The sequence below is a fragment of the Chiloscyllium punctatum genome, chromosome 3 (assembly GCF_047496795.1).
Source record: "Chiloscyllium punctatum isolate Juve2018m chromosome 3, sChiPun1.3, whole genome shotgun sequence".
In the NCBI taxonomy this organism is placed as follows: Eukaryota; Metazoa; Chordata; class Chondrichthyes; order Orectolobiformes; family Hemiscylliidae; genus Chiloscyllium; species Chiloscyllium punctatum.
The window spans coordinates 116,869,178-116,894,816 of record NC_092741.1 but is presented as its reverse complement, the minus strand read 5'-3'; the positions used below and the strand labels follow the sequence as shown (position 1 = coordinate 116,894,816).

The 25,639-nt window shown below is 38.1% G+C and overlaps 1 protein-coding gene across 2 annotated transcripts in view; it reads left to right on the top strand.

Moving 5' to 3' along the window:
* The window catches only part of trim67 (tripartite motif containing 67), a 64,777-nt gene extending 39,509 nt beyond the window's left edge, over positions 1–25,268 (top strand). The window contains exons 6-10 of one of the 2 annotated variants that reach the window (XM_072559047.1): positions 2,442–2,587; positions 7,182–7,320; positions 13,911–14,214; positions 15,268–15,430; positions 17,221–25,268. In XM_072559047.1, the coding sequence (XP_072415148.1) occupies positions 2,442–2,587; positions 7,182–7,320; positions 13,911–14,214; positions 15,268–15,430; positions 17,221–17,313 (845 nt within the window). In that variant the 3' untranslated portion in view covers positions 17,314–25,268. Of the gene's footprint in view, positions 1–2,429; positions 2,588–7,181; positions 7,321–13,910; positions 14,215–15,267; positions 15,431–17,220 lie in introns of both variants that reach the window. The other variant, XM_072559040.1, reaches the window with a different exon arrangement.
* The last annotated feature ends 371 nt before the right edge of the window (positions 25,269–25,639 follow it).

Here is a 25,639-nt window from a genome sequence, read left to right as displayed (position 1 = left end):
CACTTATTTGCAGAGCCAAATGTGCAAGACATGGACTAGTCTGTGTCATTTTCAAATTCAGATTGGCGCTTAACATTCTTGCTTATGGCCTGACTTGCCTATCCACCTTGGAAATGACTCTTTCAGGTTACTTCAACTCCATAATATTGTGTCCTGTGATGGTAAATTGAAGCCAAACTACCTTAATGTGGCAGATTCAATGACTAATACTTCGACTAGTCACTACTCAGTCACTGTTGTTTGTTCTCCAGCCAGCTTGGCTACTAATGAGACCTGAGAGTTGTGATTCTGCTTGGCTCCAGTAATTCCACAAGCCCGTTTGGTTGCAGGCCATTCTTGGAACCAGCCAAAATTGTACAGATATTTGCTGGTAAACTGCAGGATTTTAGATGTTTAGTATCTAGTAATATTTACAATTTTTTTTAGGATTCCTGAATCTTCCCTTTTTTAATCTATGCCAAGACTGAAGGTTGGCTAACGTGGTGCCATTGTTTAAGAAGGGTGGTAAGGACAAGCCAGGGAACTCAAGACCAGTGAGCCTGATGTCGGTGGTGGGCAAGTTGTTGGATGGAATGCTGAGGGACAGGACGTACATGTATTTGGAAAGGCAAGGACTGATTAGGATAGTCAACATGGCTTTGTGCATGGGAAATGATGTCTCACAAACTTGATTGAGTTTTTTGAGGAAGTAACAAAGAGGATTGATGAAGGCAGAGCAGTTGTTGTGATCTATATGGACTTCAGTAAGGCGTTCAACAAGGTTCCCCATGGGAGACTGATTGGCAAGGTTAGATCTCACGGAATACAGGGAGAACTAGCCATTTGCATACAGAACTGGCTTGAAGGTAGAAGTCAGAGGTTGGTGGTGGAGGGTTGTTTTTCAGACTGGAGGCCTGAGACCAGTGGATGCCACAAGGATCGGTGCTGGGTCCTCTACTTTTTGTCATTTACATAAATGATTTGGATGCGAGCATAAGAGGTACAGTTAGTCAGTTTTCAGATGACACCAAAATTGGAGGTGTAGTGGACAGGGAAGAAGGTTACCTCAGATTACAACAGGGTCTTGACCAGATGGGCCAATGGGCTGAGAAGTGGCAGATGGAGTTTAATTCAGATAAATGCGAGATGCTGCATTTTTGGAAAGCAAATCTTAACAGGGCTTATACACTTAATGGTAAGGTCCTAGGGAGTGTGCTGAACAAAGAGACCTTGGAGTGCAGGTTCATAGCTCCTTGAAAGTGGAGTCGCAGGTAAATAGGACAGTGAAGAAGGCATTTGGTATACTTTCCTTTATTGGTCAGAGTATTGAGTATAGGAGTTGGGAGGTCATGTTGTGACCGTACAGGACATTGATAAGGCCACTGTTGGAATATTGCGTGCAATTCTGGTCTCCTTCTGATCGGAAAGATGTTGTGAAACTTAAAAGGGTTGACTTTATAAAGCTCTGGTTAGGCCCCATTTGGAGTACTGTGTCCAGTTTTGGTTCCCACACCTCAGGAAGGATATACTGGCACTGGAGCGTGTCCAGCGGAGATTCACACGGATGATCCCTGGAATGGTAGGTCGAACATATGAGGAACGGCTGAGGATCCTGGGATTGTATTCATTGGAGTTTAGAAGATTAAGGGGAGATCTAATAGAAACTTACAAGATAATACATGGCTTGGAGAGGGTGGACGCTAGGAAATTGTTTCCGTTAGGCGAGAAACTAGGACCCGTGGACACAGCCTTAGAATTAGAGGGGGTCAATTCAGAACAGAAATGCGGAGACATTTCTTCAGCCAGAGAGTGGTGGGCCTGTGGAATTCATTGCCGCAGCGTGCAGTGGAGGCTGGGACGCTGAATGTCTTCAAGGCAGAAATTGATAAATTCTTGATGTCAAGAATTAAGGGCTACGGGTAGAATGCGGGTAAGTGGAGTTGAAATGCCCATCAGCCATGATTGAATGGCGGAGTGGACTCGATGGGCCGAATATCCTTACTTCTGCTCCTATGTCTTATGGTCTTACGGTCTTATGGTCTATACTTTCTATGCTTGAATAAATGATGTAAGTATCTCTTGGTAGACCATTTACTGGAAATGTTGTATCAATCTGTCAGTAGCTTGTTTTGGAGAGAGGATCGAGGATACACTGCATTTTTGGAGCTGAGCGAGTGCCCTTGCTAGTATTCATTCTGCAAGCACTACAATTAGACAAATTAATCTGTTGTGAATTTCAGTAGTGTTTGTGGAATGTTGCTGTTACAAACTGATTGTCTTAGTATAAAGGTAAAGTTGAAACTAAGTGTAAATTCATTGAACCACATTAATTTGCTTGATGTAATTTCAAATCTCCATATTCTAAAATATAGATTTTGTGGAATTGGGAACTAATTGCAGGTTTATTAATGTTACTGTGCAAAGACAGAGTTAGACTGAGATATGCTTAGTTCCTTCTGCAGTACCACCTGCACCAATACTACAACTGGAGAAATGTTGTACTAATAACAACATTGCCACACTTGCATGGAAGGCACCTCCACTCAACCAGACTCAGATCGAAGGCTACATACTAGAACTTGATGATGGAAATGGTGGGCACTTTCAGGTAAAAATTTCATCTTTCGCTTTGTAATGATATTTTACATCTGTGAAGATCAACTTGATTTTCAGACTTGCCATCAATGAATGTTATATTTGAATAGTGTTTTCTTTGAAAATGAGCAAACTTGTCCTTTTATAATGATATATAAAACAAACTGCAGATTTTTTTTTTGCTTACCAATTTTCCCTTCTTTTGTCTCCTGAAGGATACTCCTTGTTGGAGTATGGATGCATGGAGAAATGTACTGTTGAGTAGTTAGGTAATAATTGGTCATTATTCATTCGTGAATCTTTACAGAAAGAATGCCAATTGGCTATTCCTTCAAAGAATCATCATATCTGCACCTGAACCTATCTACAATCATGGGAAAATTACTGAATAGCTAGGGAGAGTCTGTTTTGTTTCTCCCTCCGTGCCTAACTCAAGTCAGCTGAAGTCAGAGCATGAGCTAGTGATTGAGTCTGGAATCTAGCTGGTGTGTTTGGATCAGCTGACTGCTAAGGGAGGATTTCCTCTGATTGCTGTTTAGAAATTATAAATAAGCTCTTTAAAAATACATTTGAGTTTACTAGAACAGTGCACTAGGAAAATGTTCCTCTATTTGATAGATTCACTGAGCTCTGGGCTTCATTTAGAAAATAGAGCAATAAACTTCAGACATTTTTAAATATTTAGTTATAATTGCCTGAACATACAAAGTTTTTATTAGCTAAGACTTTTTCCCTGGGCTGATTTCCACTTTGCTTCCACACATGATAAATTCTTAATGTGACCAACTGACAGGATGTAGATTCTAGTTCTGTTCTACAAGACAGAGCAAACAACGCCTAATGACCATAATATAATCTTTGTCCTCTTTATGAAAAAAAATGTATTATAATGATTGTAGTTCTATGAGTAATGCTGTTAATTTGATCGTAATACTTCAGATGATGAGCTGCATCTATTTGAAAATGACCGTGAATGAGTGGGAATTTAGCTTTTCCAAGCATTGTCTGATAAATCAATATGCTTGCAGTGGATGTCAATTTTCAATATGGATATCAGCAATTAACTCTAACAACTGTTAGTAATTACACAGATTACCTGAAAATAAACCCTTAAAATAAGGCAAATCTCACTGAAATCCATAGTATTGTGTTGGATTCCCAGACCATGGATCACATGTATAATTTATCCCTCATAATCATTTGAATTTGCTTACTTCCAGTTTAAAATAGCTGCTGTCCAATGAAAAGACTAATTAATTACAGAAAGTACTTTATTTAACTGTGTTAAAAATCACACAATGCCAGCTTATATTCCAACAGGTTTATTTAACTGATAACTAACCACTTGAAAAGTTTATGGATAAAATTCTCTATTCTTTTGTTTCTTGCATATAAAATTGTTGCAAGACCATAAGACATAGGAGTGGAAGTAAGACCATTTGGCCCATCGAGTCCACTCCGCCATTCAATCATGGCTGATGGGCATTTCAATGCCACTTACCTGCACTCTCCCCGTATCCCTTAATTCCTTGCGAGATTAAGAACTTATCAGTCTCTGCCTTGAAGACATTTAATGTCTTGGCCTCCACTGCACTCCGTGGCAATAAATTCCACAGGCCCACCACTCTCTGGCTAAAGAAATGTCTCCTCATTTCCATTTTAAATTGACCCCTCTAATTCTAAGGCTTTGCCCACAGGTCCTAGTATCCCTGCCTGATGGAAACAAATTCCCAGCATTCACCCTTTCTAAGCCATGCATTATCTTATAAGTTTCTATTAGATCTCCCCTCAACCTTCTAAACTGTAATGAATACAATCCCTGGATCCTCAGCCGTTCATTGTATGTTAGGTCTACCATTCCAGGGATCATCTGTGTGAAACTCCGCTGGACACGCTCCAGTGTCAGTATGTCCTTCCTGAGGTGTGGGGCCCTAAACTGGACATGGTATTCTAAGTGGGGCCTAACCAGAGCTTTATAGCTAGGACATCGCTGCTTTTATATTCCAACCGTCTGTTGTGTTTGTGTTTTTGATTTACTAGAACCATAATTAGAGTACGAGGTAGATGGAGAGTAAACTAGAACAGTGAATGATTGTGCATTGTCTCAGCTCCACAGTTGGTCCTAGAATGCCTCCCTGGCTCCCTGATCCAGTCTCCTGACCCATTTGCCAGGTTTCAATGGCAATGCTTTTAACTTTTCCCTGTATATTGATTCAGGAATCAGGGACAGCCATACCCCCTTCCATTTATATTGTCTTACCATCTAATTTGGGAAGAACCCAGAAACAATGAACTTCACTCTGTACCAACGAGATGTTTAAATGAAACTCTGCTTCTCCCACAGACCTGGCTGACTCCCTGTCTGCTCCCTTATTGGGGGCATCTACCTTGACCTCTGAATTGTCTCTTTGATACACCGCTTTTGTTGCTTGAGTTGTACTTGGCAATTTCAGGCAATATTGCCCACTCTCTTACACCTGTTGCATTGAGCTTCTCTAGTCCAACATGTTGACTCCTTGTGGCCACTCTTGCCACATCAGCAGCATTCTATAGTTGGTACCACACACTGCTGAGTTTCTGATGTTTTATGAACCTGGGCGTTGTACTTTGCTGACAACTAACTCCATCGAGGTAACAATTTCTAAAGCTGTCATGGAATCCAGGTCTGTTCCTGTCCGTAGCTTCTGTTGGATGGTCTTGTGACACAAGCCAAATGGTCCTGCAAGATATCTTGAAGTAACCCTCTGAATTTGCAATGTTCCGCTAACCTCTTTAAGGTGTCCACAAATTGGGCAATGATTCTCCTTCGTGTTGTACAATTTATAAAAACAGAAATTTTCCATCATCTTCAGTGGCTATGGTAGAAAATAACTCTCCAGCACTTTGCATAGCTCTTGGAATATCTTTTCTGTGGGTTTCTCTGGTTGCACCAGACTCCTTGGAATCATGAAGATCTTGTTCCTAATGGTACTCAAGAAAACCAATACAATTATGTCTTCAACCACCTTATTCACCTATAAAGGCGCATCAAAATGTTTGTTGTACAGTGTCCAACATTTTAACTCTTCAATGGTCCCATTGCTCCAAATTGGCCCACCGTTTTGTTTTCCTGCTGGTGGGAATTTTTCCTGCCATTCGAGTCTAGTAGCTGGTCACAGTTGAGTTCCCTTGGTGAACAGTCTCCACGTTGGCTACTTTCTCTTTGACTGTATCAGTGCACTGACGTCACCCACAGCCCAGCTCCCTCGGTGACTGCTTCCCTTGATGTTACCTGCACAATCTCATGCTGTTTTTGAAATACAGACAATGTCCCTCCTCCTGATAAAAAACAAAGTGGCATTCACAGATAGTCTGTGGGCCACCCTACTCTTGTTGCCAGTTGTTGTGTTTGCAGTTCACAAGAGCCATAAGTAGAACATGAGGTAGAAGGAGAGTAAAATTGAATAGGGAATACTTTATTGTGTGTCCTCTCAGCTCCACAGTTGTTCTTAGTTGCCCATTTAACTCTCACCTCTGGGTCACCCAACCCATTCACTCAAAGAGACAACACACACCTAACTAGATACATAACAAAAACAGGCACAATGTATTCCAATGTTTAGGTGTGAGGATTTGTGCTGCTGACTTAGTGGGTGCTTGCTATTTCTAGATGGCTGCTAAGTTTTATCATTTGATGATTCAAAATAAGTAAATCAGAATCTTGTGTTTGTTTCAAAATTCTTCTGCAAAATGCATGAAGAACGAGATTGAGTGTCTATTTGTCATCCTCAGACAACCACCTGATGAAGGTGGTTGCAGCCCTCCGAAAGCTAGTGCTTCCAAATAAATCTGTTGGGCTATAAACTGATGTTGTGATTTTTAACATTCTCAGACTACCTTTTCTGGCTTAACCAGCAGCAGAGGATGTTGTTCCCTCCCATTGACATCAGGAGTGCTCCTGCTCCTACCATCACAGACCTACAGTTTGATGCTTACTCCCTATCTCCACATATATCCCACTACCCCTGGATTTAATGAAAGGTTTCTTCCTTATAGTAGGCATGTCAGGGAACAATCCTTGCCTCTTCTTTAAAAGGAAATCCAAGGCTCAATTTCTTTGGTCTCAAGTATGTCCTTAAGAAGAAGTGTAAATGAATCTCCTATGACTGTGTCATCCTGTCTGAAAGAGAACAATACGGGAAGTCACCACAAATGAGATATCTGGAGGGATTTTTAAAAAATATTAAATGTTTACATTTATTTGTTTCAGGCTAGGCTAGATGAATTTACTTTGTGAAGTTGATTTGTAATTGAAAAAAAAGTTGAAAGACAGCTTCAGGCTAATTTTTCAAAAAATGTTGTCTCAAAATTGTTTGCAATAAGAACTGATGAACATACCCATTTAAATACAAACAAATGTTATATCAATACTCTCAATGTATGGATGCTTTTATTGCAGAATAATTTATTGGCTTATGTCACATGATTTTTAAAAATTATTTAGTGCTTGTGATTTGTGTGACTGTACTACTTTTTATATAAAGAAGCTGAAAGCCAGAAATACTGTAGTTCTGACCATGCATCGGCATTCTCCCCTTAACTAACAACTACTATACTTGGAATTTCAGGAGGTGTATGTTGGCAAAGAAACAGTGTGCACAGTAGACGGACTTCAGTTCAACAGTGTCTACAATGCAAGAGTAAAAGCCTTTAACTCAGCAGGTGTTGGACCTTACAGTAAAACAGTTGTGTTGCAGACATCTGAGGGTGAGGAAAACCAAAATACCAATTTAGTTTTACGAAGTTAATAACTTTGATGCAACTGTTTTGTATCATTAGAATTAGCATTATTATCTGAGTTATTGTGACTCTGCTGGAGATCTTAGCCCTTGGTTATGTATCTTGTCAGAAAAAGACCGTGGTTCACATTCTGCTTTATTAGTCTTAATATTGTTTCATCTCCCTTACATCTATATACTTGATGTAGCCTGTCAAAATTAATTAATTGAAAATTAACAGCAATTGAAAGTAAGAAGTAAAAGTATATTATGCTCAAGTATGAGTGAGTGTCATTGGAATCAATTTGAATTTATCAAACAAAAAAAAATCTTAAATGGAATATAGTAGCACGAAAGAAGGCCACATTGTGCCTGTGCTGGCACTTTGGAGGAGCTATCCAATTATTCTAACTAATAGGTTTTATCTCCCATAGTTTCACATAGTATTTGCTGTGTGAAGTTAGTACCAAACACTTTGTCATAGATGTTTCCCAATTAAATCATTAATTGGGAAACATCTATTGGTGGCTAAAGAATGTCTCCTCTCTATAAGTTAGCAAATCAATAAACAATAACATTTGTTCTTCACCTTAAGCTGACAGTTTTTAAAATTAAAGTCAGATTCATACAAAGTGCTAATCCAATCACATTTACCATTTAAAAAAAATAGAGTTTGAAGATTATGCAATTTTTAACACAGTTACAAATCTATAAGGGTTTGGCATCATTAATACACAACTCGTGCAAGTGTTAATTGTTTTTTCATGTGTACAATCTCCAGGCATGTCATATATAAACAATAAGTTGAAAAGTTCATATATTGGCAAGAGATAGTCAATCTAATAATGTAAAACAGGTGCAGGGAGGATAAAGCAAATTATTCTACGATAAGCTAACTTACTAAACAAAAAACTAAAGAATTGCAGATGCTGCAAATCAGAAACAAAATCAGAAATTGCTGGAACAATTATTCACTGAAGAAGGGTCACTGGACCTGAAACGTTAAATCTGCTTTTTCTGCATAGATGCTGCAAGATCTGCTGAGCTTTTCGAGCAATTATATGCTTTTATTTAAGATAATTTACATGTCTTTAGATAAGCAAATAAAATGTATACTATTAAATAGACACTTAATTTAAAATGTGATGGAAAATTCAGAACTTGGTAATTGAAAGTATTGGAATTGAATGAAGAAATTTAGATTGCAAAGAACCTCTGAGGCTGAGCCCTACATTAGCCTTTGGGAATGCTGAGAATATTACAGTTCCAAAGGATTAGAAAATTCCCATCAGAAGAATAGTTTATGCTTTTGCTTTTGAAACTCCAAAGGTAAATATAAAAGATATAGAGAATATCAAATATTCTCTATCTTTTTTTAAAAAAAACAACCTATTCAGACTTATTATGACAGGCCTCTGAAGCAGGTGGGACTTGAACCCAGACCTCCTGACTCAGAGATAGAGACACTACCACTGCATCACAAGAGCCCTGTACATTTTCCATCATTAACTTATCATTTATGAAGCAGGGTCCCCACCACTGTTCCTATCCCTATGCTTTTTGATATTAGCAGTCCCATTCTCCATGATAGGGTAGTTAGCAATGTACATCCATAAATAATAGATGTAAAAGTTTTGACATTTATAATGGTTTATATGAAAACAAGTCCATTCTAGCTAAGCTGGTGCAGTAAAACTAGCAGATAGTTTGACCAATGCATCACTGGTCTCTGTATCTATAAGATTCTTTATACAATCCAGTAGCACCGGTGTCTCAACTAATGTGAAACATCACTAGAACACCAGGAGGTTAGGAGAGTGATTTTATTAACTTACATCCCAGCCTGTTCTGAGAGGCAAGGGAGGTGATTGCAGAGTCTCTGACATTATTTTCAAATCCTCTCTGGCCACAGGAGAGGTGCCAAAGGACTGGAGGCCAGCTAAAGAAGGGTGTTAGTATTAACCAGGAAACTATAAACCAATGAGTCTAACATCTGGTAGCGAAAGTATTGGAAAGAATTCTAACTGACAGAATTAATCTCCAATTGGTGAGGTAACAATTGATCAAGGACAGTCAGCCTGGGCTTTGTAATGGAGAGATCATGTCTGTCAAATTTCATAGAATTATTTGAGGAGGTGACTAGGTGTGTAGATCATGGTAGTACAGTTGATGTAGTCTATGTGTACTTCACAAATGCTTTAGATAAGGTCTTGCATGGAGGACTGGTTAAGAAGCTAAGAGCCCATGGGATCCAGAGCAATTTGGCAAAGTAAACCAGTGATAGGATTCAGAGGGTGAGGTTGAAGGGTGTTTTTGTGACTCAAAGCCTGTAACCAGTGGTATACCACAGGGTTTGATGCTGGATCCTTTGCAGTTTGTAGTGTGCATTAATGATCTAGATATAAATGTAAGAGGTATGATGGATAAGTTCACAGATGGCATGAAAATTGGTGGTGTGGTACACTGCACGAACGAAAGCATTAGACTACAAGACAGAATAGGTATGCTGGTCAAATGGGCTGAAAAGTAACAAATGGATTAATCCTGAAAAGTGTGAGGTGATGCATTTTGGGAGAACTAACAAAGCAAGGTCAAGTGGTAGGACCCTAGCAAGTAGAGAAGATCGGAGGGACCCATCTTGGTGTGCATGTCCATAGATTCTTAAAGGCAGCGTATCAGGCAGATAAGTTGATTAAAGAGGAATATACGATACTTGCCCTCAAGGCATTAAAAGAACAAGGAAGCAATGATGGCATTATATATAAATGTTAGTTAGGCTGTAGCTGGAGTCCTGTTTTATTCTGGTTGCCTCACTATAGGAAGGATGTGATTGCACTAGGAAGAGTGCAAAAGAGATTCACTAAATGTGCCTGAGATGGAGCAATTCAGCAATGAAGAGAGACTAGATAGACTAGAGTTGTTTTCCTTAAAGCAGAGAATGTTGGGAGATGTCTGATTGAGATGTTCGGAGTTATGAGAACAGATAGGGCAGGTAGGGAGAAACTTTTCCCCTTAGTAGAGGGTTCAATAACCATGGGGAACAGTTTTAAGATAAGAAGCAGGAGGTTTAGAGAGGAGTTGAAGAAAATCTTTTTCACCCAGAGGGTTGTGGGCATATGGAACTCACTGTCTAAAGGACTGGTAGAGGTGAGAACCCTCAAGACGTTGAGGAACTATTTAAATGAACACTTGAAATGTCATTGCATACAAGGTTACAGGCTAAATATTGGAAAAAGAGATTAGAATACATAGATGCTTGATGATTGGCATGCACATGATGGGCTAAAGGGAGTCTTTTTATGTTGAAAATACTCTGATTCTGTGATTAGTTTGCTGCAGCATCAAATTCACTGATTCAAAAGGCTGTCAGAACTGTACCAAAATTGGTGTTGATGGAGTTAAAAGGCAGTGAGTTTCTAGTTATTCCTAACGCACAGTATGTAACATTTGACCCATGTTCTTCGTATTATCTTTGTATTCAAGACTGTGGACGTCAAGATACATCCAAAAGCAAATACCATAGATGATGGAAATCTGAAATAAAATCAGAAAATGCTGGAAATGCACAGCACATCAAGCAGTGTCTGTGGAGAGGGAAATGGAGTTAATGGGTTCAGATCATTGACCTTTCCACTAATACCTTCCAATACTAGTAAGGAGGAATCTTTAGATGAGGTAAAGGGAGGAAAGACTGGTACAGAAAGTATTATTGTCAGAACAGATGTATTGAAAACATTGGGAAAATGAAATAGAGTCCTTGCAGTAAGTGGGTGGGTGGGTAAAAATGCAGACAAGGTCAACCTTTTGGGTTAGCAAGCTTGCAGTCAGTAGCCCGTCCCCAAAAATGGAAACTGAGATGTTGAGGAAAGGAATAAAACAAATGGAGCTGGACCTTATGAAGGTGAAAGAAATCTGGAAATTAGAGGCAAATTATCTTATTTATCCAGTTTGAAGCAAAAATTTGAAACAACATCAATTGGATGCCCACCACGAAATGAAAACAAATGCAAAATCCTGCTGATGTGGAAATCTGAAATAAAAACAGGAAATGCTGGAAGTATTCCAATGGATCTGATAGTATCTGTGGACAGAGAAAATTCTGATAATAGATCATCAACCTTAAATGTTAATACTGTTTATCTCCATTTGCTGCTGTCGAACATGGGAAGGAAACAGAAGATTAGAAATTGTTGAAGTGGCAGAGAGATATGTACATTTCAACTAGTTAGTGCCTCAGAGCTGATTGCTTTTAATTGTTTCTCCCCTTTTTTTCCTACAACTGTCACTTTGAGTTCTCAGTTTCCTGGCCTTAACCATCTCCTTTACATCATCAATGTCCGATCTGGTCTGAAAGCTATCCATTTCTGCTTCAACAGATGCCCAATTAGTTATCATCCACCAATGATATGCTCCCCTGCCAGGCTGAACATTGAACGTTGAACATTTCTTGTTAAGGTGCACTTTCATGTAAAATATCATGCTAGGGGAATCCCTATAACATTTAACTATGTCTGCCATTTTGAGGAATCATGGAACATTCTTTCTTCCAGACCTGCCCAGCACCCCATCCCATTTTTGAGCATAGCCTATGGAGCAACATCTATGAAAAGCTGACTGGTTCCCCTTGATACCTGACTAGATTCCTGTCAGGACTTCCATACCTTCTCAGTTTGTCTATCTGTGTTGCATCTGTCTTGACAATGCCACCTTCCAAACCAATACCTTTGATATGTTTTTGCTTTTCCCAACCAAAGATTCCAACTATCATTGTTGACAGGGCCCTTGACCATCCCTATTCTATTTCCCAGACAAATTCTCTCTTCTCTTCCCTAAACTCCAGGGCTACAATATGCTTTCCCTTGTCCCCACTTTCTGCTCAAGGATTCTCCATATTGCTATCACCAAATACATTTTGTCTTCCTCTTTCTGCATTATGAAGGAATTGTTCCATCTGTGACAAGCTGGTTTACTCCTTTAATCACCTCTTGCATCCTGACCCTTCCAAAAGCAGCTGGCCATGCAAACGATTTAACACCATCCTTTTACCTCTTCCTTTATCAACGTCCAAGATCCTAAATATTTATCCTAGTTAAATGAGCAACTTAATTATACACTCAAGTTAGTATGCTGCGTTGACCTCTCATGATGTGGTCTCCTCTACCTTAGAGAGATCAAACACACATTATAGATATATTTGTGGATCAGCTCCCTTCAGTCTACAAGTATGACCCTAAAATTTTAGACTCCTGTCATTTTACTTCTCCACTTTCATCCATTCTGACCTCTGTCCTCAGTCTCCTTTTCATGATGATGCGCATAAGTTTGAGGAACAGCACATTGTTTTGATTAGACCATCAGAACTCAAAATTGATCAAAATCATTGTAAATGATAATATTTGCCCTTATTTATATAACTAATGGAAGTTGATGGCAATAATCTTGTTTTTACTCACATTGTTTCTTTATTTGTCTCGAGGTTAGAGGGATATGGGCCAAGTACTGGTAAATGGGACTAGATTAATTTAGGATATCTGGTCGACATGGACAAGTTGGACATCTCTATGACTCTATGACCATTAGCCTGAATTGCCTTATTCTACCTTTTGTCAATTTATCTTTCCTGCCTTTACTTTATCACATGCCCTCTCCTCCCTTCTTTCTGTTTTCCTTCCTTTCAATCTTCTGTATCTGCTTGAACCTGTTGTACTTCTCATTTCTTCCAGTACTAACAGAGGTCATTGATCTGAAACACTTACTCAGTTTCTGACTCTAATAGTAGTTGTCTAACTTGCTGAGTATTCCAACTTTTTCTGATGTGAAGATAAGAACTTGGAGTCTTATTGTATTTCAGCCAATTATTGTCAGCTTGATTGATCAGTAAAAATCCATAAAAGCACAGCTAAACATTGAATAAAAAATGAAATAAATAAAACTGCCTTTGTTCTGCAATTGCAGCATGGCTTAGACTTCAAATCAGGAAACCACCGCGATTATTTCTTTTCTCAGAAAACCTCTATGACCAAATTTTGGACAGTTTTATGTTGAGGAGGGCATGGATGGTAGGTTGAAACTGCTCAATTCACTTCATACACAACTTTTACACAGGCTCATGTACTTAAAGGATAATTAAAGAAAGGTTCTGTTAGTTCCTTAACTGTATTGTGAGTAAAGCACCACCCAGTATAGCTCTAAGTCTACCAGTTAGAAGGTTAGAATTTGGACTTTTTGACTGTTTTGTTTGGGTGCCACAGCTGACCTTGACATCTCTGTGCTGGGAAAGAGTTTAATCAGTTAGCGTTTTCTTTCCTGCTGTGCTCTGCTGGAATGTCTAGGTGCCTGGACATCAAATTAGAGTTTGGCTATGTTGCCTGTCACCCTCTCGCACCAAATCTTGTAGACCAGTCTGCTATGCTCACTAGCTAGGCTTAAATGAATACTGGCCATCTGATCAAGAAATAGAAGAAAATTAACAATCCTGCACAACCTCTCAGGAGAGAAGTCCTGAGATGGAGGAAGGGATGCAGGGAGAATAGGATATATTTCTTATTCTGAAATTGCTGTTCTGTTCTTCCATTTCAGTGGCTTGGTTTACCTTTGATCCCAATTCTGCCCATCCGGATATCCTTCTGTCTAATGATAACCTGACTGTTACGTGTAATAGCTACGATGATCGCGTTGTGCTAGGATCTGTTGCATTCTCCAAAGGAATCCATTACTGGGAACTGTCTATTGATCGCTATGATAACCACCCCGACCCTGCTTTTGGAGTAGCAAGAATTAATTTAGTAAAGGATATGATGCTAGGCAAGGATGATAAGGCCTGGGCCATGTATGTTGACAACAACCGCAGTTGGTTTATGCATGGCAATTCCCACACAAATAGGTAAGTGTTTCATTTTCTGACTTGTAATACTTTCAAAATCTTCAATAACCAAATTTCACCGATAATTGCCACTTTCTGGTGTGAAAAAAAACTGCTGCAATAAACTAATGATTAAATTAGTCAATGAAAACGACAAACAACTTTCTTTGGAAATTGTTAATTATTCATTCTTGGGATATGTTCAGCGATTGCTGCCTTGAGGGCATTAAGAATTAGCTACATGGTGAACCTGGAGCTATGTAGACTAGATTGAGTAACTGTGGCAGTATTTCTTCCCTGACTGCACTTTGTGTTTTTTTGTTTTCAGTAATTTAGTGGCCATATTGTCATTTTCTATTCCTGGTGGCACAACACAAATTACCAGCATTGTTGAATTCAATTTCACAGCTTACTATGATGGTACGTGAATTCAAATCCTCTGAATTACTATTCCAGGACTACAGTCACTACATGACCCAGCCCTTTATCAGAAACTTAGCTACAATGAGGCTGGGCCAACACTTTATTCAACATATCTGTGACCACATTGTCATATTTAATATGGTAGGGCTGTACTGGCTTCTCATCCAGCCCCCTCCACCTCAGACAGGGTAAGGTTCTGACGACTTGCGTATGTCTATGCACGTGACACTGCTGCATCGAGAGCAACCTGAATCCAAGCAGTGTGGATATGAAACGCACTGTAACAACTTGACATGAGGCAGTGCGTTTTTCAATCCTTAATGGTTGCCATGAGCTGTTTTCTTGCTAAGGGTTCAAAGGATATCTCTGCCAGTTAAAGATCAGAAGAAGTGCTGGCGTGAGGGCTATGTCAACTAGAGTGTTATTTTTGGTTGATCCCTTGAAACCTTCTTGTTGACACCAGGGTAAGAATCCCTGATTGGTATAACATTTGTCTTTTTGCTTAATTGGCATACTTAAAACATTTCTACCAGTTTTGTGACACTGAAATTTCAATAAGGTGTATTAATGGATATGTCAGACAAGAAATTTGTTTAATTAAATAGAAACAGTGATATTTGTTTGAATAAAATTTATTTTCATGTTTTCTAGGACAGAAGGTGGGATTTGTAAAGGTACAACAATTGGAGTTCTTCTGGACCTAAGCAAGCATATCCTTTTATTTTACATCAACAATGTTCAGCAAGGCCCTGTAGCCTTTGAAAATTTGGAAGGCATTTTTGTGCCTGCTATCAGCATTAATAGGAATGTCCAGGTAAGATTGGGCGTGATTAAAAAATGTGTCTTCTCTTAATGTGAGAAGAAAAATATCCGTAAAGATATATCATCTACTGGGTTGAACCAGTGACGTCTGGCACCTAAGTCCAGGCAAGTCAATCCTAGATTCCCCTGATGACAATTCTTGGATGATATTTAATTCTCTAACCCTCTCAGTAGAGGTCACAATACCCTAGTAACTTCGTCCAATTATAGCTTCAATCTTTTATTCATTAATCTGTCCTGTTCGAATTCTGTATATAGTACTAGGGGCTTAGGAATAGGGTTTTCATGGTGTGGTTGCCTCATTGGTGACTGAATCTTTAATCCTATACCACAATGAGCCAGTATTGAGATTTAATGTGTATGCACGCAAATGCCAGTATAGTTTTATATTTTATATATGGCCACCGGGAACCTGTGAAGAGAAAGAGGTTTACAGCCAGTCACTGCATCCCAAGCTCAGACTAGAACAGAAAGTTATTGTCGTGTGTACTTCTACATGGACAAAAAAGTGAAAAAACTTATAAGCCACACCACCACGCACCTACGTCAAAGACAGAAATCATAATAATAATTTAAAAAAGTAAAATTAAAACAAAGTTCATCACAGTTCAGTTAACAGCTCCTGGGCTTGGGGAAAGCCAATTTAAGGAACAATGGATTACCCTGAAAACACAGCCAGGATGAAACTGCCATGCTGGGCCACTGGAATACTGGGCCAGAAGCGTCCACTGAAGAAGACTGCCATGCCAGGCTGAGACTGCCACTCCTGAACAAGACCACCATGCGGGGCCAAGACCGCCTGCCGGGCCAGTGGAATACCTGGATGCCATAGATGGAGAAGATCTCCGCATTGGGACAAGACCTCTATGCTGTGATAAGACCACCACATTGGAAGAATTCTCCTCCTTCAACCACCCAGGCCAGCTGCAGACATGGAGCATCAGACTAGCCCATGAGTCTGGATGGGAGGATCCAGCCCAGGACCTGTTCCTTTCTCACCACGAGACCCTGGGCTAGGGTGGAGCCGTATCCAGCTCATCCTGGCTTTGGTGGCACTGCTGCTGGAGGCCTCCTCTTTCTTGGCACTCTCCAGGTCACTGATTACCAATTAGGGCAGAAGCAGCCCAGAAGTAGTGGTCCTGTGGCTGAACTATTGTTGAAACAGTTAAAAAGTGTAAGAAGAAACCTTAGCTCTGAGAGGCAGTGCCAGAACTACATTGAATGATGTGATGGCCACACTCTTACTGAGCTAACCTCACTCACCCATTTCGAGTAGCAATAGATCTGCACTCTTTAAATTTATTTCTTCCTGTCAATGACAGGATGTAGTGGGAGCAACTTGGGAAATATAGGCCAGAATCTTGAGTGCCATGTCCTATAAAGCTAGTCTTAATCTACTGATTTTATTCATGAAGGAAGACCGGGGCACAGAGAATCTGAAAATGAAAGTCCAATTGGTTCTGCTATCATGTGTTTCTCCAATGCAAATTGGATTGAAGGATTTAGACCATTATTTGTAGAACGTGAACTTTTCTTGCCAGTATTGGCTATAATTTGATTCTGGCCCCATTATTTAAATGGCGCAGCTATTGTGTGGTTTTCTTATAACGCGAGATTGCACGAAAATGGAACTATCGCATTATATCAGCACTGACAATACATAAATATAGGGAGACTCTATTGCAAGGATAGGACCAACCAGAGAATTTTTAAAAAATCATGTGGTTTACTTTTCAACACTTGACGGTGTCATGTTTTAACATTTGTTTTTTTTCCCAACAGGTAACACTGCACACAGGACTGGAAGTTCCAAATCATATCAAACAAGGAAAATCTTCGTCATCCTGCAGCCCCAACAGCAAGTCTAAATATTGACTACCAACAAAATAGCAGACTATCCAAGTATATTATGTTTGTGCCAAGACTCCTGATCCCATATATAGAAAATAATCAGAAAACCTTTAAAGAACCACAATTTCCACAGTTGCAACTAAACCTTAGTTACATTACACGAGTGTAACATGACACTCAAAAACAAATTTCAATAATGTAACATTCAAAACTATTTTCAATATTAACACTTTTTAATCAAATGACTGTCAATGTTTATGTTAGCAAAGTTGACGTAAACAAATAGAAGCTCCCATTTCATTGCAAAAGACTGTAGGTAGCAGTTAAGCAGCAACCTCGAAACTGTTACCTTTTTATAAAAGGTGTATCTCAGATTTTGAAATCATAATGTTAATTTTAAGGTGTACCACATAAAAACAGTTTGGATGTATTTGGATAAAAATCTTCATCTCTGAAAGGGAATTAAGCTTCCTTTTAGCAGCAAGAGACATTATTTAAATTAATTTTCCTCAAACCTTAAAATCTGCTTCCCTGCAACCTGTTTTCCCCACTGACAATTGACAAATGCCGACAAAGTAAATCAAGTATATTTACATGATGGACAAGCTTGAGACAATAGCATTTGTCCAGGTATTAGTTGTCAAACTGGAAATCCTTCCATATGTCTTTGGCAGGCAGTAACAGCAGTAGAGTCTTCTGGTCAACCAAACCATGTGGTAGCTGTAGCTGCACAATTACATGTTAGCCATGTTAAAAACACTCGATATGCAGTCTCTTGTTAAAAGCTGTACACTGTGGCAAGCATGCTTCACATTTCAAGGAACTGCTGATGTTGACTATTTAACCCTGATTCGGGTTGGAGAGACTCTAAGGAGTCCTGTCATTCTGTAAAAATGTCAGTGCCCTGGTATGCTGCCCATTGGCCATGAAGCAAATGATTAACCAGTCTGTCATAACAACCAATACATCTGGGACTTGCTGAATGCATCTGTACATAGCCAATTGACAAAAGCTAATGATGTCCCAGTAACTATCTGATTATGCATCCTAACATATAAAGGCAGGGCCAGTATGCTGCCTTCCCAGCATGTGAGTGCCAGCTTAAATTCTCTCTACTCTTGCCCACTTCCTTCAACATAAGGAAAATCATAAATAGGAAAATCATTTGAACAGTCTTTTGAACATGTAGTTGAGTGAAGATAGGAGTATCACTGTAGAGCTTTATCCTGGAGAATGGTAGCAAAATGTTAGACTAGAAAAGAGGGAGAGCAGTCCATCCACACTGTTGTTCCTAGAATCAAATAACACAAGATCTTTGAAACTTACCCAAGGAGAGAGTTGATGAAACTGCCAAGATGACTCCAGGAGTATTGTTCCTTCACACCAGCATTGACTACATATATAGAGAGATCAGCTGCTACATGGGAGGGGGATGGGGACAGTTGTGGAAAAAATAGAAATTTTTTTTAAAAACCATTTGGAGTAAAGTTTTAATTTCAGCAGGCAGTCTGTGATGTGCTTCACCCAATTTTCCTTTAATGATTAGGAACGATAAATAATCAAATAATATTGTCTTCTCATTATCTTTTCACTACAATGGACATATTTTAAAATATTATGATTTTGTTTAGGGTTACGTCTCTAAAGATTAATTGTCTTCACCTCTCCTGTGCAAAGCATGAGGTAGTTATTTCAACATTTACCAGTACAGAGATGAATCCAGTTTAAATTAACAAATTCAATTTAGTTTTTGCTACTCTTGACTGACATACCTACAATCATTGATCTTTATTCATTTATCTAATTACAGAAGGAATATTCCTTCCTTTGCCTTGGAATTAGCCGGTAAAAGTATTTTTGTATATTTTCCTAATCAACCTGTTTAGAGATATTATTATACACCTCTGGAGTAGGTGAGACTTGAACCCAGACCTCTTAGTTCAGAGGAATGGACACTACCATTGCACCACAAGAGCCCCTCATAAGTATTTTCATTGTGATCTAAAGTAGCTGAATGGATTAATGAGGGACTGCAAAAGAGCAAATTGACTTATGTTGCTGTTGAGCATTTTCTCACGGCTGACTGAAAAACACAGTGACCGAACACCTTAGCCTATACCTTTCCACTCTTGATCCAAGAATGATCAAAGGGACCTTTAGCTAATTAAAAATTCAAGTATTGATATATTTTAGCACCTAAGCTAACACACTTGTTTCTTTTTCAGTTGAATGCCTAAAATATTTACAATGTAGGAAAACATTTTATGGAAAACAGAATGCAGGAAAACACTTGCAAATCTATATGATGTAAACTAAATGTTGAAGTATGTAAATTTAATAGGTCTGTTTTGTGATCGTGTCTGTTTTGCTAATCTTTTATGCTTTGAAAGGTCAATTGATGGTGGTGGCAGACACACAAAGTGTTTAAAGTGCTGTGGAAGACTGTTGCTTTGCATGTATAGTTGAACAAAATTTGCCAATGTTTCCTTGATTATGCACTTTGGCGTTATTTAATTTAGTGATGTTCGAAACTTAGAAAAATGTTCTAGATGACAATTTTAAATTTACATAATTATCAGACCTTCACATAATATTAATAAGTACTGGTAGTAGCCAATGACATCACAGCATTATCATTATCAGTCTTATTTCACAATAGGTCTGCATTCAAAAGGGCAGAGGGGCAGAACCTCACCATCTCCTACAGAAGATCAGCGGAGAACCTGGAGAAAGAGCAAATAGGCACATGCAAAGGTTGAGGCAGGAGATGTGTGATGTGATTTTGTGATCTTTACACACACACACACACACACACACACACACACACACACACACACACACACACACACACAGACCAAAGTTTTACCAATTCCTCCTTTGCCAGAAGATGCAGCTAAAACTTGTAAATTTGACTCCCTGGGGGATGTCCAAGTCTTCGGACTTTACCTTTCAAGTTTCGTACATGTTTAGAGGATCCTATACTTGGAGAGATCTTTAAGTGTGGGAAATGTTATACCATTGGTGGACAATGCTAATTCTAATCCCTGTGAGGTCAAACTGCAGAATTCTTCTGATATGAGTTGATTGGCTATTTTATTGAAAAATATGGAAATACTGCACTTTATTCTTTGTGATGCCAATGAAGGTGTTAGCATGAATGAGGGTGTTAGCATGCACAATGAGCTACCTCTACAAAGTTGTAAGTTCAATACCATTGTGAGGGGATAACCCAGACTGACATTCCAGTCTAACACAGTTGGAGGTGCCATATTTTTGATGAAATTATGACCCCGTAGTAGGGAAGTCCACACTACTCATTCATCGTGAAACCACTAAAAGAACAGAATGACTGTTCATCGCATTTTTGTGGAATCTTGCAGTGCGAGGTGGCTACTATTTACCAGTCTCTGTAATTCAATTATAATTAAATGTTATGATTTGGGGGTAAGATGTTGTATAAATGCAAATCTTCTTATTCAACAGACTAAAACTGATCCCAAGGAGTACCCTGAACAGTAAGCACAATGGCATTTCAGATCGAAAGTAGACTATGATTTGTAATGGCACTGAACTTAGTCTTACTGCAAAGCATCACTTATCTTGTTGGAGTCCATTGATATCTTCTTAGGGTATAGAATTGCTTTAAGAATGGCCTCAAGCTCCTGATCTGTATTATTGTTATGTTGTTTTGTGTGATAGGAACAGTTCCTTCTCTTGTTTTGCATTAAAGGGGTAGTTTTTCTTATTCAGCCTGAAACACATTATTCTGCTGATCTCCAGGATACTTTGAGGATCGAACAGAAAGATGGATGGTCACTTGGCTCAAGTAGTGGAGGTTCAAGAACATTCTAGAATTGAGTAGGAACTATTTAATCATACTTCTCAGCAAGAAGGATTATTGGGTCAAATTCTGTACTTAGAACCAGCTAGACTTCTGACAGCATAATTATTGAACAGGAGCATTCTTAGATCAGGATTCTCCCCCAGATATTGGTGTGCTCTGGACATTTCACAAGCCCTACATTGATAAGTCCAGTAACATGAAATGGGGGAATATTTATACAGTGAAGTTCCCCTCCCTTTCATTTTAAATTATCATTTTACTATATTGTGCTATTACGTTTTCTTCAAATTCACTGGTCACTCACAGTTGGAGCAGATGACTTATGGGTAGGAACAGGTACCTCACAAGCGGTCTACAAATGTAGCTGTATGCATTTGGACTGAGCAGGTATGAACCCCTGGGCTGATTTATCCCATTACCTGCAGTCATTCCTCTTTTCCTTAATGGTCTGTAGGGGTAATTTTCTTCAGTGTGTTGACTGTGGAATGAAGAATCATATTGGATTGTTTTCATTGTTGAATGGAAGAACAATCCAGTGTTCCAAAATTTCTTAAGTTAATGGTGTATTGTTATTACGTCCTTTCAATTCAGGAGGGGAGCAGTGACGCCTTGATGGTGACCATTATAATGTCTTAGAGATATTGTACCTGTAAAATCATTTTTACAGTTCACAATGGCATCCGCAGTATGAGGAAGCCATTCCATTCTACAAAAGCTGGAGGCCAAAGTGGAAGTATATAGCACTTTTCATAACCTGTAAACTTCCTAAAGCACTTCAAGCAATTATTTTTGAATTACTTTCACTGTTGTAATGAAGAAAGTATGGTAGCTAATTTACACACAGCAAGCTCTCACAATCAGCAATGAAATAAATTACCAGATCATCTGTTTTAGGCATGGATTGAAGTATAAATATTTGCTAAGATAAAGTTGAAAAACAGCTTAATGCAGCTGATTACAACATCCTAGATTTTATAAAATTATAGGGTAATAAAAGCAAAGGGTAGTATTAAGCTTATATAAATCACTGCTTTAGGCCACTGCTGGAATATTGCATCCAGCTTTGGTGCCTTTAAAGATTTACCAGGGATGAGAGGTATTGGGTAGGAGGAATGCATGAGATTTTATTTTTATTAGAAGAGGTAAAGTTAAGAGGAGACCTGAGAGAAATTTAGAATTAAGAAAGTTATGCTAAAATTCACAGTAAAAATGATTTCTATGGTCTGAGGAAACCCGAGGCTAACAAAATGATTAATAAAACATAGGGAAATTGTTGGAGAAATTTCTTTATGTAGAAAGTTTTTAGAACAATGGATGTCCTGTCAGAATTGATGGTGGAAGCAGAAACCAGAAAAATGTTAATGAGAATGGATCAAAATTTAAAAATAACATTTGAAAGGTGATATAAGGGAAAAGGAATTGGCACTGAAATGATGGGCAGAATGGCCATTTCTAAATTTTGTTGTTCTACAATTCCATAATTTGACAATTCAATTCCTGTAAAGTCCCTAACTCTTTTACACTATTTCTCTGACATGTTGACCACACCTTGGGAATGTATTGAATTTGAGAATATTATCTACATAAAATTCATAGTGATGAATTGATGTGAAATGAATCAGTTAAACACTAGGGTAATTCTCTCCAGTTGTTGTTTGAATCTTTCCTTTCAAAGATTTTTTTCTTAAGCTTTCTTTATAAAATAAATCTTGTGGCATGGTTAAAATGTGATTTCCAACTGGTTGCAACAAAGTATTAGTTATGAGAACAGTTGTGATGGGCTAGCAATCCAAAGCATTTGATAATGGCTCCTCATGAGAAACTTTACCACTCATAAAACAAATCTCTCTCAGAGAATTTGAATGCAAAATAATGCTGAAATCACAAGATGGTAGTTTTAAAATTTCATTCTTCACACAGTGAATTCATTACCTGTAAACCTATGGTATTTTAATACAATTTTCTGAAAGCAGGGCTGCTAACTGTTTACTGATGAGTACAAAAAATTAGATTTTTAAACAGGTAAAATTGTCAAGTTTTTAATATTGCAAGTTATTTTGTAACAATCTGTTTTGAATGTATTGTTATAAATTTTGAGTGGAGCATTTTATGTATTTACAGACTATTTGTAATCAGTATTGTTTTAACAAACACACTATGCAGCAGAATAAACAACACTAACAGGTACAGTGGCGTTGTTTACAAGCTGAACCACTGCCAGCCTTTATAATGGTGATAAGTACACACTTCTCTGAACATGTTTACTATATAATGTAGTTTGATAAATTCAAATTATAAACATTGTAATACAAACACTTTTTACAATGATGCAGTTTTAAACAAATGCATCTGGGATCTTCAATTTTTTAAAGTTTTAATTAGTTTGATTCTTTGCAATCACAGTTTTGGCAATGGCTCAAAAATGAATAGAAGAGGGTACCTCAACAATTTTATTCAAATACATTCTCATTTGAATGAAATATTAGAAACTATATTAACAAATTTGATTCTGAACTTTTATCACTTGTGATTTTCCCTTTTTCTTGATGTGCACTTTAATCATTTGATTGTTGGCTGACTAGTTGTTTCATGTTAAAATTTCAGATTTTAGTAAGGAAAATGTTTAATTTAATATTCACATGTATTGATTACTAATGTATGTTTGGTGAGATGTTGCCATTTTTAAACTAGGTTTGATAGCAACCGAATAATACTTTAGGGAAGTATCTATTCATTCGTAGTTTTAACAGTATTAGATTTCAGATTGTGGAAATGCTGGCAGTTTGTTTCTCTGGTCATCCTTATTGGCCTTGAGTAAAAGAGAACTGCAAGTGTTGAAACTACATTTAGAAATGTTGGTAAAAGAGACCCTCCAAAGCACTGCATTCTGTAAAATAAAATAGGATGCAATGAAGTCCCATTTCAGAATTTCTCCCAAATGAACATGGCAATTTATCTGCTTGATGCAGAACTCCTACAGAGACTTTGCTGAAACTCTGACCATATGGTTCTTTTGGAGTAATTCCAAATGTTCCTCATGAAATAACATATGTAAGAACAAATATGTTACCATGTAAATGTGGTGACCTTGAAGATTCTTAAAAGGTGCAAATCTCACTCCTCTTAAAAGTATTAGATTGTGTTTTTAACTCAAATGTTTGGTATTCGTTATCTATAATTCCATGCCCTGTACAGCACAGCTACTTCATGTCATTTACTTTTCAGAATTACATTTATTTGATGTTTTGAATCTGCCCATTTTGACAAATTTAACACTTTTCTCTCAAATTGGGAGCTGATAAGCACAGTGGCTGTGTGAAATTCATCTACCAGTAAAGACCCGTGCTTCTCACAATCAACTGTATGGATATGCTATTTTCACATTTCGTTTATTGAAATGGTCAGTAAGTTAAGCACACTCACATTCAACTTACTTTTAACCCATTTCTGAAGTGGAATGTCTTTTAAATAACATACTCATGAAAACAATTAGTTTTATGCAGATTTAAATTTCAACTCTGTCTTGGAAACCAGAGTTTCAAGTTACAGAATTAACTTGCTGTCGTTGATGAAAAAGCCCTTTGTGCAAATAACACCTGAGCAGAGTACTAAATTCATGAAATACTCCTGCCCTGGCACAAATGGAAGTTCCTAAAACTGAGAGCACGATATTTGTTTTAGGTTTTAAAAAGAAAAAAAAAACCTGTTCTGTACTGAGTTTTGTGTTCTATTCTCATTGACTTGGGGATTATCCAGGTCATTTTAAAGCTAAAATCTGAGGAGCTGTCTCCATTAAGGATTCCAACTACTATGTTAAAACCTCCTTAAATGTCAATCCAGTCATCAGGAACTTCAGCGGCTGGTCCGCTGATTCAATTCTTTGTGACCAATGGATATTTCCTCAGAATGCAAACTTTTTTTTTAAATGTGTGCTGGATAATTTTGGTAATTTTGTGTTTTATACTTAACATTCTGTTAGTGTCTACTCAAGCTCTTAAACTTGGTATTGCATAAGTAGTGAATGTCTGTCCTGTATATTTATAAGTTGCATGTTCATAAATTGTGATGTGTCAAAAATGGTGTGATGTGTGGTCAATGTAAATGTCATTTGAATAAATCTGGTTGTTACAATTTACATTACAAAATTCATTTGATATTATTTACTGCACTATAATGTCCATCAGTTAGCAGAAAGTGTTTGAAGAAGTAGACTCCAATACCTCAAACAGTTTCTTAAGGTGATTATGCCCCCTTATTGGCCAAAGACAATTTTAAGCTTAAGGTTCCTGGTGATCTCACTTCAATTGGATGAGGTGATTAATTTGTATTGTGAATAGGATTTCCTTAGATAATTGGTTCCTCATTCACCTATATTATAATTCTTTTCAATTTTTATGCTGTTTCTAAAAACAAAGCTCATTCAAACCAGTCTGGGCTGAAAGAGCTTGATCATATTTACTAGAGGTGAAAAGGCATGGTGGCACAATGGTTAGCACTGCTGCCTCA